At 43.3% G+C, this 22,230-nt stretch overlaps 2 protein-coding genes across 10 annotated transcripts in view; one reads left to right on the top strand and one right to left on the bottom strand.

Moving 5' to 3' along the window:
• Nucleotides 1-22,230, bottom strand: part of RALGPS2 (Ral GEF with PH domain and SH3 binding motif 2) — a 177,026-nt gene that overhangs the window by 42,199 nt on the left and 112,597 nt on the right. The gene's annotated exons all lie outside the window — the stretch shown is intronic.
• Nucleotides 629-21,715, top strand: ANGPTL1 (angiopoietin like 1). The gene is made up of 5 exons (XM_073571301.1): nt 629-873; nt 10,244-11,101; nt 18,818-19,011; nt 20,640-20,910; nt 21,003-21,715. Exons 2-5 carry the CDS (start codon nt 10,276-10,278, stop codon nt 21,188-21,190), a joined length of 1,479 nt encoding a protein of 492 aa, XP_073427402.1. The 5' UTR covers nt 629-873; nt 10,244-10,275; the 3' UTR covers nt 21,191-21,715.

Genomic DNA, 22,230 nt, shown 5'->3' with positions numbered 1-22,230 from the left:
CAAACTCTGCAAGATTTAATCTCAGACCCGGCTTTAACTATAGCCACATGTGCTGAGCTCCTGGAAATGAGAGCCGGCAGGACCATAAGAAGCTTTCAGGAGGAGAACGCAATGCTGCCCTATGGGATAAATAATGGATTGTCACATTTCACACCACAAAATATATATTATATATAGAAAAAAAAAGGGAATGTAACATTTGTTACTGCAATCATGGGTCTAGGTGAGAACGGCAATGGATGAAATACGGTTGTGCAGTTTTCCTATTCGATGACCGTTAAAAAGGAGGCTGCAATCCCTAGAAGGAGCCATCAATACAGACATTAAGTCATTGAAGATATGGAGGTTGAAAGAGCATTCCCGAACTACAGGATGCATAATGCAAAGATCAATATTAGCAAAAAACTTTAATGCGCCAGTCCATCATCATCATCATCTAGGGTCTTCTCCTGAAGACCACAACTCCACTGTAGGAGTCAAAGGTCCCTTAGCTCTGGTCATTTTAGAAGGGATGAACACTTAAGTTATCAATTTTGCCTAATAAAGGGATAAACGTGCACCGAAATGGGTCTTTACTTGTCGGCTGTGCTGAGGACGCGAGGATTGCCAGCTGGCTCAGTTACCAAAGCCAAAGACACTTAAGGAATCCCTCCTTCCCGACACCAACACTCCGGTTGCAAGGATGTGCACAGATCACTTTCAGCCAGGACTTTACTGGAGTGAGACCAGGCGCACTTCACTCCCATCCTTGACTCACAGAAGGAAAGAAATGAAGCAGGCTTCTGAAGTATTCGGATAAAGTCGCCATCGGCTCCCCTTGTCTACACCGTGCAGGAAGGAGAGGTGAAGCAGATCTCGGCCGGCTGCGAAAAGGTTGGTTTTACACAACCGTCCTCTTGTTTTTACAACACTTAAAATGTTTAAATGAGGGAAAAAGAAGGTTCCTTGAGAACGGGTCTTGGATTTTCAGCACACAGGCACATCTGGAAGCAGTTAACCCCTTCCCTGACAATGCAGGGGCTGTAGGAGTTAGTACAGAAAGTCAGGAGTAAAAAAAAATACAGACCTTCGGATACCATCTAAGACTTTACCAAAAAACGTATGGTCAGTTTGGGCATGGATGTGGTTAGCCATCACCAAATCATCATCATGTTGTAAATTACAAGTCTAAGGACCCTTTAAACTGACGTTCTAGAACTATAAACTTGACAAAATCCATATTGGGGTTAACTCGGATTCTGGAAGCTCATTTAGCGCAACATATCTAGGTTCCCTTTAGCTGCCTCCGCGGCTCTTGTGGACTACAAGTCCGTGAATGACATGCTGGTAAGCAGGGCTGTGGAGTCGGAGTCGTGGAGTCGGAGTCGGAGCTCATTTTGGTGGAGTTGGAGTCGGTATAAAATGGACTGACTCCGACTCCTAAAATATATAATAAATTGGGTACAGTAATTCAATGCAGGATGTGCTGACTATTTTTTCATAGGAGTTTGGGAAAGTTATGAAATGTCCTATAAATGGCTGTTCTATTCCTGATCTAAGGCTACATTCACACACAGCGTTTTTCCTGTGTTTTTTGAGGATACGTTTTTCAGCTGCAAAAGCTGATCATCTTTTTAAAAAACCGCATCACCTGAAAGGTTTTTGAGCTCATAGATAATGTTTTCAATAGCAAAAGCAGTTTAGAAATCTGCTCTATCTATATATCCATTTATCCATATCTGTCTATCCATATCGTATCTGTACCAAAAAGAATGAAAACCGGGTAGTACACCAATATATATTCTGTTCTATCTAAATATCTTGATTATTGGATCATAAAAATGATTAAATGTCTGAGGTTCACATTGTACTACAATACATTTTTCACTTAAATATAAGCAATATATGTGGGAGTCGGAGTCGTGGAGTCGGAGTCGGTGTAAGGGAAATTGAGGAGTCGGAGTCGCAGGTTTGGCTTACCGACTCCACAGCCCTGCTGGTAAGTACGAGCAGGTCTACATAAGCTGGACCGTTCCAACCACCTTGGATCCGCTCTAAATTGTAATATACAGGTTTAGCATTATTGGCTCTCAATAAGACAGCTTTCTATGTGTTACAGATGTTGTGGGCCCTCCAAGGCCCATCATCTCTGTTTGGATTATTATTATTTTTTTTTTTTTGGGGGGGGGGGGGGGGATTGGGGATTCTTGGCTTAGGAAGTTGTGACATTACTACTTCCATGAGATCACTTAGCCTTTTTTTCCCACCTTTCAAAACCAATAAATATGAACAAATGCATAAAGATAACGATCCTAGGAATATGTATGAACATCTGTGGTGCAATAACTTCCTCCGAACCGTAGGAAAGGTTACAGATCGTGATTGACAAGAGGCGTGAAGAAACCTCATCTGTATACTCCTCTGATGTAAGAGGTGATAAAACCTTGGAATTCTTTATAACTGGTCGTCGAATGTAACAGTTCTACTTATTCTGGTTTCCCCCCCCTGGATTCACACAACATTGAGCTTCTGTTCGGGCCAGAGAAAGAGATTGGGCCTCATCTTTGTCACCCACGTTGGGTTACAACGTCAGACAGACGCATTACAACATGGAGAAGTCGTCATGCGAAATGGAAAAAATGCCCCCCACAAAATAAAATAATCTAAAACTTAAGCAATGATAAAAATGGCAAGGAAAGGTCATTGGGGTCTAGAATGAAGGAGTTGTATCTACAGTTTTAGAATTCTCCTTTGCAATCATGAGCCAAACATAAAACACAGATATAAGATGCATTGAGCCTTATTGGCTTATTACACCCACTATTCACTTACAAGGGGAAATATAACTAAATTGTGCTATATTTCTACATGCAAATTCCCTTTGATCCATACCACCAGATAAACCGGCCTGGATGAGCCTGGTCTCACGCTCCTGAACAGCTGGACTTTAGGTTTCATGGTCACCACGTTATCATGTCACATTGAGAATTTCCCATTAAAAATAATATACAGGTAATTGCTAAATTAGACGAGTCATTCCGAAAACTGACTATATAGCACCGATGGCTAAAGTCTGACCTATATTTAACCACGTATTGGAACGCTAAAGGTGGAGTTACATTCAGATTTTTGCAAAACTGATGAATTTTTGCAAAAATTGGAAAAAAAACCATCAATCATTACTTGTCAGCATCCACTGTTCATTGTGTGCTGCACACCATGATGGGCACCTATGACCAAGAAAATCAAGTGCAGGGGTTAAAATACCAGAATTAACGCGAGTAGACATGACACCGGTATGAAAGGCTACAAAAGACTATTCCTCCCGAATACAAAAGCTCGTAGAGTACCTCCATCCAGGAACCGGCTTATACCATATGGGAATGATTACGGCGCTCCTTTTAAATGAGCATTGAGCAAAATGAAGGGATTGTCACCGGTGTTCATGCGTATCTTATACTTTCCGCATCTGCAGGAATGGAAGTGGGCTAAGAAGTTATATTAATGGGTGGAGGGGCTGGCGGAGGAGCCTTGACCGTGATGGCCGAGGGAGATTACAGAAGCAGATGCTGATCTGGGCTCACATCAAAGACTCGTGGCCACAATCGAGCTTCTTCTATAACATGCATGTAGAGAGCTACAAATAAATCAGTTTTACTATGTGCTCACAATGCAAAGAAATGGGAAGGAAAGTACTAACATGTCAAAAACGCACAGACTGTGGATTATCACATACTGGGAAAATAGGAACGGGACGGTTTCTACGGTAGAAAAGGGACATGGCCAAAACCAAGATACAGAGATCTGAGTGCAATGGTAACATACAGTTTATTTATTTTTTTTTTATATTTTCCATACTTTGGCTAATATTACTAAATTGCACTTTCTATGAAATTAATGGAGTCCATAAGAGAATGACTTTCTATTACTAGCTCCAAGGTGGGGGTCTCATGTGGGGTCTACAATCATGGAGTTGGGAAGTGCTAACTAAAGACAAAGTATGCACAGGCCTAAATATACCCTGCATGTGTATGGCCCTGCCAAACATGGAGTAAGGCGAGGGAAGGGAGAAAGCAAAGAAGGTTTAGAAAAGAAAAGCAGATAGACTATAGGGTCTGTAGACCCCCCAAAGTGCAGTATAGAATAGAGGCTACGCATAATGAGACACGCGTCATATAGAAGATCACCAACTTTAGATGAATGGATCCTCGCGTGATCTTGTGATGGTTAGGACATTTCCATTATCCACATAGACACTACTGACTTATGACGAGCAGGACCAGATCATCATTGATGATGGAGGTGGACATTTCATAGGAGCCCCCCCCCCCCCCCAACCAGTACAATATATAGAAGGGCTATTCTCGAGTGCTTGCTATACACAGACTGTCTCTCAAGACTCATCTGTCCTCAACATTAGACAATAGCTTAAGTGGGATATTCCATGACAATGGCCTACCCATATAATAGGTCATCAGTAAGCAAATGGAACTTCTCACCGACCCCCACTGATCTCATATTGATGACTGATCCTACAGATCGGTCCCACTGTTTCGCTACAGACAACCCCTAACGCCAAAACATAGCGGGTGGAAAAATGGGCGATGCATGTGTTTTTTTAATTGTTTGTTAAACAATAACTTTTTACCCCCCAAACAACGTGGCCATTACAATCGCTTGCCTAAAGAGGTGTCGCTATCTTGTGGAGTGTTTTCTGTATCCTGATGATGTGCCTTCAAAGGGACGCAGTTTATCTATGCCCATTCTTCATTGTATTTCCCGGCATATTGGCACCAGAATGAGGGTGGGAGCTCTCTGCAAAAATCAGGACCGGAGCACAGCGTCTATGAAGGATACAGAGCCAGCGTTGCATCTAGGTTGACCGAATATGTTCGGAATCAGTCGCCAAATCTGAATTTGCTATATGGGTGCCATATTGGTGCTGAATTTATGTTTGATGATCAGTTCCGAAAATATTCATTCATTTCTACTCCCATTGACTCCAATGATGTTCAACTGTGTTCGGAGAATATTGCAAAAACGATATTTGCCGCCGATCATAATTGGAACCAAATTTTGCTGAACTCTAGTTGCGTCCCTTTGTTCATAAATTCTGTGGTGGACCCAGAGGTCAGACCTGCCCTAATAATAAAGTGACAGCACATCCTAGTAATGTAGAATCACGTTGCAAGATGAATATTCCCCCTTTTAAGCACAATATAGTAGAATTAAACCCAAATCTGTGCCATAAAGACGCATGCCTTGTGCAGAGCGTACACAGCACAATGAAACGGATTGTTATTTTTATAGCAGACTGTCTTCTTGGACGGCTATAGCTGCAGAGCGCAGTCCTGTTTGTGGAATAACCTGGGAACGGATGACTTAATACTCGACAGTGTTTGAGCAGGAGAAGACGCTGGCAGAGCGGAGGGCGCAGGCTGCCCACCCATGTCCATGGTTAGATCACCGGCCAAACATCACAAGCAATTAGTGCTACAGGAATCAGAAGTGATCACAATGCGGAGCTGGAGTACAGAGGAGTCGCACAGATGTTTGCAACTGTGAAAAAAAAAAAAAAAAAAAATCATAGTGTTCCCTGCCAAGACGATTTCTTAAAAAGTTATTCCTCAAAACCCCAAAAACGGGAAAATCTCAAATAAAGATATGAGCGGAAAAAAAAAAACCCTCAGCTTCTATCTGACCACAAGTGCCCTAAAAGAAATAAAGTGATGTTTTTATCAAGAGCCATAAATAAGAAATTTTTTTTAGGAAAGCATCGGATGACTGACCGGCTCCAGACCGACCGTCGGTGCAACACGAGCATAAATGTGATCTTGGCAGCAGTAGAAGCGGCCATGTAACCACATCCAGACAGATATCCTAGAATTACATATCGTTCTGTATAATCAGAGTCAATTAACTCAAGTTATCAAACACATCAGTTCAATCAATTGTGTAAATACGGCCGGGCTTCTGTACGCAGCTGTAATCGCACCCATATGCAGTGCCCAATGGCCGCGTGATTTTACAGCTAAAATTCTGGGACGAGGGGGCACGGTTACAGCCAGAGAGTGCAAATGCTGCCCGATATAGGTGCTGGATATAGTGGCCAGAACGGTCAATTTTGGCACGACATATCTAATGTATACGGAGGTTCCCATCTATTAATGGCTCAGCGAGTAAGTTTATGGGGGCGTTGAGAAGAGTAGCCATCAGACCCAACAAACAAAGCTGGAAAATGTATAATACTCAGCTGACCCGGGTGATTACTTCTTCCTGGTCCCGTCTTGTCACATCCAACCGAGTGGTTGGCCCAATGGGCATTTTCCGAAATATACAGTGTGCCAAGATGGGACCAAGCAGGAATAAGAGCTGAAGGGATTGGTGAGGATTACTTTTATTTTTTTTTTCATCAAACTGATACGGGGTTAAGAAGAGGTATACATTATAGTCCATTAACATATATACAAACCCATTCAACTTAAAACATGCAGCAAAAAGACTCCCACCAGAATGGATAGGCAAAGGAATGTATGGTTTAAAAATACACTATTAGGCTGTGTGCACACGTAGTGATTTTTAAGCGTTTTTGCCGCGATTTTCGGCGCGAAAACGCTTAAAAATCGTGTACAGAACGCCCCCCATGCATTCCTATGGCATTCCGCACATGCTGTGCTAATGCTGCGCTTTTTTCCGCGGCGGAATCGCATCGCGGAAAAAAATCGCAGCATGGTCATTCTTTGTGCGGAATCGCAAAGAATTGCCGCGATTCCGCACCCATGGGAATGCATGAGAATCGCTTACTTCCCGCATGTGGCTATGCCCACCATGCGGGAAGTTAAGCGTCTCATGTGCGGTTGGTGCCCACGGTGTGGAGGAGAGGAGACTGTCCTCCAGGCCCTGGGCACCATACCCCTGTAAAAAAAATAATAAAAAAATCGGTGTATATTTACCTTCCGGCGTCCCGCGCTGCATTCCCAGCCTAAGCGTTCCCAGTAATGCCTTGCGGCAAGGCCCTATAATGACGTAGTCTCGCGTGACTAGCGGTCTCGCGAGATCGCTATAGCAACGCGAGACCAACGTCATCACAGGTCTCACAAGGCATTACTGGGAACGCTGAGGCCCGGGAATGCAGCGCGGGACGCCGGAAGGTAAATATACACCGATTTTTTTATTTTTTTTTAGCATTTTAACATCCTATCTTTTACTATTGATGCCACATAGGTAAATAGGCCTCAATAGTAAAAACCTGGTCACACTTGTCAAACACTATGTTTGACGAGTGTGACCAACCTGTCAATCACTTTCCAAGCGATGCTTCAAATCGCTTGGAAAGTGCTTGAATATCGCACGCGAAAATCGTGGCAAAATCGCGATCATAATCGCGGTGAAATCGCGCGGAAAAAACCGCGCGATTTCTGGGAAGGAGTCCGGTTTTTAGTAAGCGTTTTAAAACACTACGTGTGCACATAGCCTTAATCTTATAAATTTATTACAGTACAAAAAAGTATTTCCAATAATAATGATGCCTCTAGCCAAAACCGATCAAGCTAGATTCGTAGTGTCCAGAGGAGCTACCAGGAGACGTGGAGGGGGCCGTAGCAGGGCATCAACCCAGCAGCAGGACCACTACCTCAGCCTTTGCGCAAGGAGGAACAGGAGGATCACTGCCAGAGCTCTTCAAAATGACCTCCAGCAGGCCACAAATGAGCATGTGTCTGCACAAACAGTTAGAAATCGACTCCATGAGAATGGTCTGAGTGCCCAACGTTCATAGATGGGGGGTTGTGCTCACAGCCCAACACCATGCAGGACGCTTGGCATTTGCCACAGAACACCAGGATTGGCAAATTCACCACTGGCGCCCTGTGCTCTTCACAGATGAAAGCAGGTTCACACTGAGCACATGTGACAGGCGTGACAGAGTCTGGAGACACCGGGGAGAGCTATCTGCTGCCTGCAACATCCTTCAGCATGACCGGTTTGGCAGTGGGTTAGTAATGGTGTGGGGTGGCATTTCTTTGGAGGGCCACACGGTGTTGGACTGTGAGCACAACCCCCATCTGTGGACGTCGGGCACTCCGACCATCCTCATGGAGTCGGTTTCTAACCATTTGTGCAGACACATGCACATTTGTGGCCTGCTGGAGGTAATTTTGCAGGGCTCTGGCAGTGCTCCTCCTGTTCCTCAATGCATAAAGGCTGAGGTAGCGGTCATGCTGCAGTTGTTGCCCTACTACGGCCCCCTCCACGTCTCCTTGTGTACTGGCCTGTCTCCTGGTAGCGACTCCAGCCTCTGGACACTACGCTGACAGACACAGCAAACCTTCTTGCCACAGCTCGCATTGATGTGCCAACCTGGATGAGCCGCACTACCTGAGCCACTTGTGTGGGTTGTAGAGTCAGTCTCCTGCTACCATGAGTGTGAAAGCGCAATCAACATCCAAAAGTGACCAAAACATCAGCCAGAAAGCATTGGTACTGAGATGTGTTCTGTGGTCCCCACCTGCAGAACCACTCCTTTATTGAGGGTGTCTTGATAATTGCCAATAATTTCCATCTGTTGTCTATTCCATTTACACAACAGCATGTGAAATTGATTGTCAATCAGTGTTGCTTCCTAAGTGGACAGTGTGATTTCACAGAAGTTTGATTTACTTGGAGTTATATTCTGCTGTTTAAGTGTTCCCTTTATTTTGTTCTACACTGCTCAAAAAAATAAAGTGCTTTAGTGCATATACATATTGCTAGCTAATGTGATCAAAAAATAAAATGCTTGCCTAGAATAATTACCTTAGTAGGGGAACCGCACAAGACCTGCCACCCACGGAATCTATCGAAATGTACTTTGGGGTGGGTGGCAGGTCTTGTGCAGTTCCCCTACTAAGGTAATTATTCTAGGCAAGCATTTTATTTTTTGATCACATTAGCTAGCAATATGTATATGCACTAAAGCACTTTATTTTGATCTATTTAAGGTTGATCCTTTAGCTCAACATCTATGGTAATGTTTACAGGCACTTTGAATTAGCGTTAATTGCACATTGCCTGTGGTATGTCAAGAGTTATGTGACACCTTAATTATATTTTGTAAATGAAAGGAAGTCTATATAAAGATTGTTTTTAGATCTCAATATTGTTTAGCTTCTGTGGTATGCTTGTATCTAGTTAGGAATCTAGCTTGATCTGTTTTGGCTTGAGGTATCATTATTATTGGAAATACTTTTTGTACTTAATTTAAAAGATTAATAAAATGTATTTTTAAACCATATATTCCTTTGCCTATCCATTCTGGTGGGAGACTTTTTGGTGCAGGGGTTAAGAAGAGGTAGCAGATGAAATGAAGTAAAACCATACTATACTAATAGAAAACACAGAGGGCAATGTATTTGTAGTCTGTACTTATGGAAATACATAGGTTTGCCTAGCAGCTGTATATGTAGACAGATTAATTTTTATAGGGAATATGTCAGTAAGATCAACCTCTGAAGACATGCAGGTCTTCAAAATGTAAATCCTTTGGCACCTTTATATGGTTGATCTGTTGCTGCATTCACGAGGAATTAGTGTTCCCTTTCATATGTAAATGAGGCATTAAGTGTATGACAGAGCACTTTGAGTCTCTGCCTCCAAAAGGTTGTCTCCTTGGCGCGCTGTGTGACATCAAGAACCAGGCTGCGAAATCAGACAACCGGCTATCAAGCTAGAAAAGCTGGCCGGAGAAACAACCTCAGGAGGAAGAAGCTCTTTGAAGTACTTTGTTAAGTCCAGAGCACTAAACCTCACATTTGCATATGATGCAAAATCTGGAATGCAACAACAGATAGAAGATATAAAGGTGTCAATAAATTTACTTTTCTAAGACCTGTATTCTCAGGGTTGATCCTACGGTTGGATTATTTTTAAATCAAGAGTGAGAAATGATCATAATATTCACATATTTACATTCCTACTGGCTATGTATTTACCCTTAAATAACAAAGCTTTTTATGTGGACTTTTAGTTAGTTTTCAGACAACTTTAGGAAGCAGACTGAAACGTTATCCCTGGTGGTAGAAGCCTGTAACATGAAATATATAACATGAAATTGTAAAACCTTCCTCAACTATGAAATTCTCTTGAGTTTTTATAAGTAATAAAGTTTAACAGCAGATCGTAAATTTTACTTGAAGGCATTCTAGTGAAAAGTCCAACATTACACAAACGCAAGTGGAGTTTACTGCGGCCAAAATAAGTAACTTTTACCTTTCTTTTTTTATTTTAGCTTTTTGGACAAAACCTTTATCCTTGGATAAGATGGAAAAACTCTTCTGGACCTTAGGGATGTTGATCTATTTGGTGGTACCTTCTTGTCATGGCACGAACATTGACTTTCATAGTCGGAAAGCATCTTCAAAAAGGGTTACCCGTTCTGTGGACAGTACAGATGCAGACGACGGTAAACGGTGTGGTTACACGTTCATGGTGCCCCAGCAGAGAATCACGGGACCTATATGTGTCAACACCAAAGGGCCTGGCCCAAACAAAGACCAGGTGACAAGAATGGATTTGGAAAATCTAAAAGACGCTTTGTCTAAGCAAAGGAGAGAACTGGAACTGTTACAAGTGGTGGTAGATGTGGACGGGAATGTTGTTAACGAGGTGAAGTTACTGAGAAAGGAGAGCCGCAATATGAACTCCAGGGTAACGCAGCTCTACATGCAGCTTCTACACGAGATCATTCGGAAGAGGGATAACTCTCTGGAAATATCTCATCTGGAAAACAAAATCCTTAATGTAACGGCGGAAATGCTTAAAGCCGCCACGCGCTACAAAGAATTGGAAATCCGATATGCCTCACTGGTAGATCTGGTCAATAACCAGTCTGCCGATATCTCATTGCTGGAAGAACAGTGCCTGAGAGTTTTCTCCAGAAGGGACCCCCATGGCTCGCCACCATTGGTACAAGTGGTGCCTCAACACATCCCAAACAGCCAGCAGTACACCCCTGGATTAGGAGGTAGTAATGAGATCCAGAGAGACACGGGATACCCCAAGGTCAGAGATAGCAGACAGCCGCCACAAGCACCAGCACCCACCGTCAGCCCCTTCCGGGTACCGCCAGTTACGGTCATCAATGAAGGTAAGCAAAATATTAGCGGGGGAAGGGGGGAAAAAAGGTGGGCAAAAAATTCTTATTGTAAAGCAATAAATGCAATGTTTCAATGTAACGAGACTTCTCTGTCCACAATAAGTGTAATATGTACCGCAATAGTTTTAAGACAAAGGCGATGAGCAGAACTTAGAGATCACAGAACACATTAACCAAAGGATTTGGATACCTGGTTTTGTATTTCGCCTTAACCTTTCTGCAGGTCATCCTTTGTTAAAAGTAATAAAATCAGCGGGTGTTCACTCTTCCCTGGGGCGGAGCACTGCTGTTCCGCTCATTCTTTACCGTCTGCACAGGTGATGATGCGCCAACATCGTTGCCGCCAATCATCGGGCTCAGCAGCTCGTACAGTCTACATCACAGAGCGGCTGAGCCAAGGGATGTGCTGCAGCCACAGTGATCTGATCGCCGCGCTGGACGATTTCCAGCTGATTTTACAATTTTTAATAAAGGAATGTTAATGGCTTGTAGAAAGTTGAAGTCGAAAATTTCCAACCTTTGGGGACAATTTCTTTTTCATTATTTTATTTAAATGCGTGCATTTCAGGCTAATAAATAATTTTTTGCAATTAGAATTCATTTAAAAGTTTTGCACCAATTCCTCTCTACCGCCTCTGCACGGTTCTATTTTGCAGCACAAAATGAGTTCTGAGAATCCGTCAATCATCCCAAAATGACGGACTGACTGGGTGACGGACTGACGGGAAGTGGGTAACTCTTTATCTGTCTTTTTCTCAACTCCTCTCAGCTGACCTATGACTGGAGACTTCAAAGTTGAGTGTTCAGGGAAACAAAGCCAAATTATGTATGTAACCAAATAGTAAAAATGATCAATATCTTCAAATAAAAAAAAGAAACTATGGCTACAATATCCACAATAGAAAAATAAAGTCAACAGTTTTGACAGGTATAATAAACATTCCGGCACTGAAGACATATGAAGATTTGACAACGCTGAGGCCGCAGCTTTTCTGCAGAATATTAGGTCACGTTGCACGCTGTATCCAGTCCAAGGAAAACAACTAGAGAATGATAAATCCTGGTAAAGCAGGAAATTGGTCTCACAAAGTTTCTCCACGGTGGAAAATATTTCTAAGAAAATATTTACAAAATGTCTTTTTTCTGGCGTACAATTACTAGGGACATTCCTAATACCCTGCAATACAACAAGCTTATGCACCTGTAAGGAAAAGGGAGATTCGCATGACCTTTACTAAGTAATGAAATGTGCGGTAGCATTTAATGGGGGCATATAATAATAATATTTTTATGTTATAAACCTTATTATAAGAACATTTAATTTTTATGGGGAAAAAAAAGCTGCAAAAGTTTTGCCAACTCCCCGAAATTAGTTGTAGTGCATTCAATTTTTGACTAATGATGTTGCAGTTCAGAAAATAAAAGAAAAAAAAATAAGTTAAAAAAGGGAGTGGTAACGGGAAGGACTGTCATTTGGGCAGGTCCCCTCTGGCTTTTCCCTGTTCAATTTAGAAAAATACACGTGCAAAGAGGCACATAAATGCCCAAGTTTCCTAGCGCTAGCTACAGTTGTGCTCAAAAGTTTACATACTCCGGCAGAATTTTTGCTTTCTTAGCCTTTTTTCAGAGAATATGAATGATAACCCCAAAACTTTTTCTCCACTCGTACTTAGTGGTTGGGTGAAGTAATTTATTCTCAAACTACTGTGTTTTCTCTTTTTAAATCATAATGACAACCCAAAACATCCAAATGACCCTGATCAAAGGTTCACATACCCTGGTGATTTTGGTCTGATAACATGCACAGAAGTTGACACACATGGGTTTGAATGGCTCCTAAGGGTAACATCCTCACCTGTGACCTGTTTGCTTGTAATCAGTGTGTGTGCATAAAAGCTGAGTGAGTATCTGGGATCCAGACAGACTCTTGCATCTTTCATCCAGCCACTAACGTTTCTGGATTGTGAGTCATAGGGAAAGCAAAAGAATTGTCAACAGATCTACAGGAAAAGGTTGTTGAAGTGAAGGTTCTGGAGTGGCCATCTCAGTCTCCTGACGTCAATATCATTGAGCCACTCTGGGGAGATCTCAAGTGCACAGTTCATGCTAGACAGCCCAAGAATTTACAGGAACTGGAGGGTTTTTGCCAAGAAGAGTGTGCAGCTTTACCAACTCATCCACAACTACCACAAAAAACTTCAAGCTGTCATTGATGTTACTGGGGGCAATACTCTGTATTAAGAAATGGGGTATGTGAACTTTTGATCAGGGTCATTTGTATGTTTTGGGTTGTCATTATGATTTAAAAAGAGAAAAACACAGTAGTTTGACAATAAATTGCTTCACCCAACCACTAACCATGAGCGGAGAAAAAGTTTTGGTGTTATTCATATTCTCTGAAAAAAGGACAAGAAAGCAAAAATTCTGCCGGGGTATGTAAACTTTTGAGCACAACTGTAGATGTTTGAACCGATCTCTGGTTCAGGCAGCATGGATTACTCAAAGGGGTATTCTCAATTCATCTTTGTTAGTAGGTAATGTCGGATAGTGCTTGTGAATACAAGGAATATTGCAATTTACTGCTTTTTAAAATTTTCAGCTGTTCTTGAGATTTTAACACTTGTTTACAGTTCGTTGCCTTGGAGACCGACCACCGCTGCTACACAGCAGAACATGCACAGTGCTTACAAGTTCTTTTCTAATGAACTTGTAAGCACTATTTTGAAGCTGGTCAGGATGGCTAGCCAGTAGTGATGAGTGAGCATGCTCGGGGTGATCTCCGAGTATTTGGATGTGCTCGGAGATTTAGTTTCTGTTAACGCAGCTGCATGATTTGTGGCTGCTGGACAGCCTGAATACATGTGAGGATTCCCTAGCAAACAGGCATTCCCCACATGTATTCAGGCCATCAAGTAGCTGCAAATCATGCAGCTGCAGAAACAAATTATATCTCCGAGCACTTCCAAATACTCTGAGTCCACCCGGGCAACGAGCATACTCTCTCACCACTACTAGCCAGCTTCAGCTCAGTGCTTACAAGCTAGATCAGCAGTGGTGGTCAGTCTACTAGGCAGTCAGATGTAAACAAAATAAATAAATGGTAATATCTCAAGACTGGCTGGCAATATACTGCTTAATTTGCAACTATCCAACAACTTCCATCTATAAAGATAAGACTATTAATTTAACGGGGATAATGTGCCCACATTAAAGAGGTTGTCCACTATTCAGACAATCCCTTCTGCATCGTTACGTTTCCGTCCCACAGTAAAATAACACATATACTCAACTCTGATGCTGTTCCGGCGGTCCCCCACTGGATTTCCTGGGGATCGTGTGACAGTGTCAAGTGATCCCTGCAGCCAATCCGCACTGGCTTCGTTCTTCTCTTACTGATGTAGGTGACATGTCTTGATTGGTCCGAAGTAGAGAAGAGTGACACCAGTGCTGATTGGCAGCAGGGGATCACATGACAATGTCACGCAATCCCCAGGGAGAGCCAGTGGCAGCACTGCTGGAACAGCACCAGAGTTGAGCATAAGTGTTTTTTTTATTTTTTTTTTTTTACTCTGGACATACAGGTATTCAGAAGAGGATATCTGAGTACTGGACAACTTCTAAGTATAAATGTATCATGTAGCAGGAAAACCACAATTTTTCTGCAAATGGGTGAAAAACATTGAAATAATTGACATGCTGCAGGTGACATTGCACATTTGGCTACTACAGTGCAACAAAGTTGTATAAACCTGGACTGATGGTTAAGTGCCCAAAGATACAATCCTTGTAGTTTTAGGAGCGATTCTTCCCACCCATAAACAGCTATGCAGCAATGTCACATTCTTCCTAATCAACATGTCCTAGTAAGGAAGTCTGGGACGTGACGGAGAGTCTCCAGCTCGAGCACATCGGGGGGGGGAAGGATTATGTAGCCTGCATGTCAGTAGCACAGCGTGGCTTTGTTGTGAAGGAGCTGGACACAGAAGCCGGCCGACAGGAAGCAGCAGTTTAGCAGGATGCAGTCTCAGCTGCGTCAGTTTAACATGTCACCAGATTACAGCCAGATGTGGCTGAGCGACCTCGCTATAATGCATGGGAATCGAGAGGAACACGAGAGAGGGCTCCCATCTAGAATTGGAATGCATCGAATAAAGAAAGGAAAGTGGGGCAACTAAATTTAGCGACGTCCCTGCATGGTGTCCTGCCATCAGGAAATGGGGTTTGGACGTGAACATAGTGGCGACATCTGAAAAGCATACAGACCTAGGAGTAGCTGCTGCTCCGGCTGGCCTCAGACCAGGCACTTGGCAAAATGAGCAGGAATATTTAATTCACACCAAGTCTGTGGATCCTACAGACTAAAAATTGGCCGGTGTCCTCACATCCCGCAATAGAAGCAATCCCACAAAATGACTAGAATCTGGTATTGGAGAGGAGTGGATGGATTTGCAGGACTCCGATCCGGCGTCCAGGTCAGGGGTACCCAGCGGTTAGATAGGAGGCCCGCCAATCACTTACCTTTCTGTGCACAGAACAGTAGTAAATATGATTGTTCTGTGGACAAGGCACATCATCGCGCTCAGCAAAATGGGACCATGTGCTGCAGACAAGGATGATTTTAATGGCGGCATGAATGATCCCATCCCTTGATGAATGAGTGTTCTGCCTATTCATCAGGTGATCGCCAGCCTGTTTACACAAGCACACAATCAGCTAATGAACGCTTCTTTCCAATTATCGGCTCGGCAAAATGTGTTTAAGATGAAGCCGAACAACAGAAGCAATTAGCGGGTATGTATCAGAGGCTTAACGTCAAGGTGTATGTACTGGGAACATTCCAGAGAAATCCCCATGTACTGAACAGTGCGCACAATAGGGAGATACCGGAGGGAGGGAGGCTGGGCAGGTGCTTGGTCATACGTTCACCTGGTGATGGACATGAAAACCATCTGCTGCTGCTCCGTGGCTGGTGGATAAATCCTGCAGGAAATATTGGATCCAGTAGGATGGAACACGAGGTGGGCTGCGCTGCTGGAGGATAACGATTTTTCAACAATAAGTTTTGTTTTTTTTTTTTATAAAATCCACAACACGCTTCCACCCCTGCCTGCATCTTTATCAAGTGAAAACATCTGTTATTTTCACTTCACCCTTCCGATCATCATTGTTGGTTGAAGAAAGGATTTACTCCGGCAGCACAGCCCACAACGTGCGCTTCATCCTGTTGGATACGAGAACATCCCCAGGGCATACTTCAAATATGTCTACAGGTCGCCATCCTTCGATGGTGGCCAAAGTGTCCTTTAGACCGGATACTCTTCACTATACGGAAGCAGAAATCTTGAATACATGGCAGCGCACTGACAAAGGAAAAAATCTGAGAAAAAAAACAAAACCTTTCCATTGGATAATATTAGAATACCATATGAATGTGACCGGTAAATCCTAGCTGCAAATACTCCCCTAAATTAGCACCATGGCCTATTAATCACCCCCCATAGTGCGAGAGGATATTAATGGCATCCAAACATCCAGCTACCCCCCGATAGGATCTGTCAGAAGCAGGGTAACGAGTGGGTGGCCTCAGATTGGCTTCCAGAGCTGATTTCTGTAACTTAGATCTGCTCCGCGGTCATCTCTTCTCTACCGGTGAGCGTGTACGGCAATGAATAACTGCAGCTAATCGAAACCACACGCTGCCGGCCCAACCCCCCACCACAATAAATAAGAAACGTCCTTATTCTGTAACTTGCCGTGTAGGAATCCGCACAGCGCTCACAAGCTGGTAATTTTCCATAAATCCTGTATTTTACTAATTAATCTTTGGAAAAGTTCCACAAGTAATTTGAAACATTTTAAAGATTAGCACTATTGTTTCCCTGCAGTAAAATGTAATTTACAAATAAAGGAACAATTCCAACAGTGGGCAAGACAAAACAAAATGAAGCAAAAAGGAAAAATAAGCTTAATCCCCGGCAATGAAGTATGCCACGTCTAGATGCAGAAAGTCATCCGGGGGATCCTGAGGGGCCTCGAAGAAATCAGCTCGACAAAGAAGAGCACAACTTCTTCCTAACAAACAAAAGTCTGTGTTTTCCTTGTGATGGTGTAAGTCACGCTGCAGGATCCCGCTATGTCCTACACAACAAATTGAACATTTCAGCTTCCAATACATCAACAGCAAACTCTGCTCGTCCCCAGGGAGGGCTGAGCGCCGCGGTCAGGTATGATCGGCTATTCTTAGAAGCACAGGGAATCCAATGCTTAAGATGGAAACAATTTCCAAATTCCGCATCAATTCTGGGTATTAAATGGATTTGGAAAATCCCTATTAGACACAAGTATCCCTTGTAAATAAGCGGATCATTGGGAATCCGGGCGTTCGGCCCCCTGTAATCTGTTGGGAGACATAGCAGGAAATGTTCTATTTCCATTTACTGCCATCAAAGGGAAAATTAAAGCGGATCTGTCACCAGTATTCACATTATAACCTGCATACATTAAATAAGTCTTAGGGCCCCCGTACACATCAGATCTAAGCTGTCCGAAGCGGACACTTTCAACACTATCGGCTCACTGTTTGAGGTGTATGGGGGTCTCCCGACAGATGAAGTTGAAGGAGTGAAGGATCAAGAAATTGGAATTTCAATGGCCGAACCTTTTATTCGATGGGGAGATGAGCGGCTGCTAGAGGAATCGGGCAGCGGCTCACTCATAAAACACACACCAGCCGAGTCAAGCTTTCCAAGTCCGGGAAATTACGGTCGGCCGAAACAGTTGTTCAGCTGACAGCCATCTAATGTGCACGGCCATCTTTAGATCTGATAAGGCATGTGTGTGTACTTTGACTTTTAACAAGATTATACAGCCGTGGTGACGTGAATTTTCAGACAGGAAGACTTTTGAAAACAAATTACGAGACTGACCTCATAGACCTGATGAAGCTGGTGTATATACTGTGAAAATCAATTTACTAAATCTATTCCAAGGTTCATCGTAAAATCTGGGAATGGTTGTCCCATCTAAGACACATGGCATGTCCACAGGCGGTCCCATTTTTAGTGCTGGCAACTCAACATTGGAGACTTCCCCCATCAGTCGTGGTCAGGAACGGAGAAGTGACAGCTCATCCCTCCCAATCACAGATCTAGAAAATTATTTTTTCCCTACTCTTTGCGTTCTTAAAACACAGAGAAACACAGGACAACAAACGGAAAAAAGAAATACTCTGCTGTAAAAAAAATCTAATAAACAGCAAGTGCTAGTAAAAAGATAACAAAACGGAGTATTTGGTTGATATGTTTTTTGCAAAAAATGTATACTAAGCCGCTCCACCAACGCCAAGGTATACCCCTCAGACCAGTCCTAACCAATGTATTTAAAACCTGACCATGTGAACAGTACCTATATGAGCAGGTTTGGTAGAGCGGCTTAGTATACATTTTTTGCAAAAAAACGTATCAACTAAATACCCTGTTTTGTTATCTTTTTACTAGCACTTGCTGTTTGTTAGATTTTTTTTACAGCAGAGTATTTTTTCACGTTTGTTGTACTGTTTTTTTTGTGTTTCAGTCTCTTGGTGGTGTGAACACTGTTTTACCAGCTTGTTCACTATGTGTATGGCCATGCGTTTGTATTCTGTGTTCTTGTGGGTAAACTACATGCTATATGAGGACATTATGTGATACACTGACTTTTCTTTGCCAGGTCCATTCAGTGACTGCAAGCACGCAAAAGACTCCGGATTCTCCAGCAGCGGAATTTACTTGATAAAACCCAAAAATGCCAACAGTCACATGCAACTCTGGTGCGAGAACAGCCTGGATCCTGGCGGGTGGGCCGTCATACAGAGGCGGACGGATGGATCAGCCAACTTTTTCAGGAACTGGGACACGTATAAGGTGAGGATATTTTGTCACCTGTACAAAGTTCCGGGCACAGCTGCTGTAATGGGCAGGTCGTTTATTAAATTGTTATGCAAACATAAAAAAAATAAATTGTTGAAAACCTGCATATGAAAAAAGGGGGAAAAAAAAAAAAAAAGTCTAACAGTCTAACAGTAGAGAAAAATGTAATACGTACAAAGTTCATGTTTAATAAAACAAACTTGATGAGTAGCCGCCAGTGTTCAGAACTACTTCTGAGTCAACAATAATGATATAAAACACCCAATGACTCCTAAAAAGACAAAGATGGCCGCAAAAGTGGTCAGAAAAATGGTGAAATCAATGTGAAAATAAAAATACATGCATATACGGCTCATTTTGTATGTCCTGAAATGTTAAAGCGCCCCCTGTCCAAAGTGAGAGTAAGACCCCACACTGCTCTCACTCCACTCTAGTTAAATTGCATGTTATGAACACATGCCCTTGTGATTTGTGGGCAATGTTCAGACTAACTGCTCTATAACTAGCCGTCTACTCTCTTTGGGTTTGCAGTTTCTCTTCATCAGCATTCTGTCAGTACTATAGGCACTGGAACTTCCTTGATTTCCCAGTATGTTGTGCACCACTGCCTTGCACACTGACTTTTCCGCCCAAAACAAAGCCCACTTCCATTATGCCTTCAAGCAGCTGTCAAGACTGGCGAGCAGGAGAAATGCCCACCCCCGCTTACCATATAGAGGCAAATGTCCGCCCCTGCTTCCGATAGAGGCAAATGCCCAGCCCTCATCGGCTTCCCGTATAGAGGCAAATGCCCAGCCCCCACTTCCCATTTAGAGGCACATGCCCAGCCCCGCTTCTCGCATAGAGGCAAATGCCCAGCCCCTCTTCCCGCACAGAGGCAAATGCCCAGCCCCGCTTGCAGCTTAGAGGCAAATGCCCGCCCCCGCTTGCAGCTTAGAGGCAAATGCCCGCCCCCGCTTCCCGCATAGAGGCAAATGCCCGCCCCCGCTTCCCGCATAGAGGAAAATGCCCGCCCCCACTTCCCATATAGAGGCAAATGTTCGCCCCCACTTCCCGTATAGAGGCAAATGCCCGCCCCCACTTTCCGTATAGAGGCAAATGCCCGCCCCCACTTTCCGTATAGAGGCAAATGCCCGCCCCCACTCCCCGTATAGAGGCAAATGCCCGCCCCCACTCCCCATATAGAGGCAAATGCCCGTCCTCACTCCCCGTATAGAGGCAAATGCCCGCCCCCACTTCCCGTATGGAGGCAAATGCCCGCCCCCACTCCCCATATAGAGGCAAATGCCCGCCCTCACTCCCCGTATAGAGGCAAATGCCCGCCCTCACTTTCTTTATAGAAGCAAATGCCCGCCCACTTCCTGTAATTTGTCTGGAAAGGAAGCATAGTGACCACCATTTTGGAGTAGATTTACAGGCTAAAAATGTAATTTTACGTAAAAACAAAAAATAAAAAAATAGCAATTTTGTGAGCCATTCCATTTCCCATCGGATGGTCTGGAGATTTTAGAAACACAAGTAATCGTTTAAGATCTAGATGGGGTAAATCGTATTACAATAATGAATAATGATGTTTTTGCATGGTATGGCACTCTAACGCACAGCATGTTCTCTCTATACAGAAAGGTTTTGGAAACATTGATTCAGAGTACTGGCTGGGGCTTGAAAACATCTATCACCTAACAAACCAAGATAACTATAAGCTGCTGATTGAACTGGAAGACTGGAATAATAAAAAAGTCTACGCAGAATATAGCAGCTTCCGGCTGGAGCCAGATACCGACTTCTACAGGTTACGACTGGGAACGTATCAAGGGAACGCTGGCGATTCCATGGTCTGGCACAACGGCAAGCAGTTTACCACACTGGATAGGGACAGAGACATGTATACAGGTGAGACAGGAATTGACATTTTACACGTCACGATAGAAAAATATCCAAAAGAAGAATAAAAAAATGCACTAAAAAATGCCATTTATTTCCAGGTAATTGTGCACACTTCCATAAAGGAGGATGGTGGTACAACGCCTGCGCACATGCCAATCTCAATGGAGTGTGGTACAGAGGAGGTATGTACCGGAGTAAGCACCAGGATGGCATCTACTGGGCAGAATACAGGGGAGGATCGTATTCTCTCAAAAAGGTACAAATGTTGATCAGACCAATAGACTGAAGCACAAACAAGGACAATGGTGGAAGGTGCTCGGATTCACCAATGGTTCCGGCCATGAAGACTTCACGATTCCATAGAGAGGACGTTTCATCCATAAACTGTAGCTAACGAAAATGCTAATATGAGGAACGCTGGACATCCCTCCATTTCCAGGTTACTATGTATTTCTGGTTAAATATTTTATTGGATTTATGTAAAAGACATAACCGATACGACACGGCTTCTAGTGCTCCGTCCGCCATGGGCTGGGAGCACGTCAGAACGCCTGCATAATAAATGTACGACGTATCAGTATCCGGCACACGGCCATGAATGTGCGAATATTAGGATATTTAATGCTCGACGTGCTCAGCCAGACGTCAGGAACTCAAATCGATGATTTCACCATGATGCCCTGCAGGACTCACCAGGGCAAAAATAAAGACGATGGACAGCCGAGGCCGAAACAATGGAATTCATCCAATCTGTCGCAGAATACAGATGACGTAATGTGTAAAATATAAATTATCCCGCTTGCTTTTCTTATGCTTTGCGTTTTTTTGTGGTTTCTGATGTAAATTTTCAATTTTGCTCTTTACACCTGACCACACTCACATCAGACAGAGGTAAGTCAATTCCAACAATTTTGGAGAGGCCACATGTGGACCGTTGGACCACCCCAAGACGTCTGCATCTTGGATTTCACCATGTCAAATCTTTGTTCAGGAAATAGATTTCTGCCAGGGGCATCTGTTGGGGGGGGTGTTATTCCCATCCATTGAAATAAACATGGCCGACCCAGACTTGCACATCGAAAGATAGAAAGAGGCGATCTTTTGATAATTGTTTTATGATGGGATGAGCAGCCTAAGGCTAGGTGCATACACAGGTTATTATACTTTCAAAAACGGAGGGGTTTTATAGCAAAATCCAATTAAGGAAACTCATTTTTGGGGGAGTTATTAGTTTCATGAAGAGTTTAGAAAGTTTTTTTTCCCCTGAAGTGCTTCTTTGCAGTTTTTTGATTGGATGGTCCTATTTTGGAAAAGGTTTTCTTTAAG

Source organism: Dendrobates tinctorius, unplaced genomic scaffold, assembly GCF_039654945.1.
Source record: "Dendrobates tinctorius isolate UK_male_01 unplaced genomic scaffold, ASM3965494v1 ptg000029l, whole genome shotgun sequence".
Lineage (NCBI taxonomy): Eukaryota > Metazoa > Chordata > Amphibia > Anura > Dendrobatidae > Dendrobates > Dendrobates tinctorius.
Note: the sequence above shows the minus strand (reverse complement) of the source record. Positions and strands in the feature narration are given on the sequence as shown.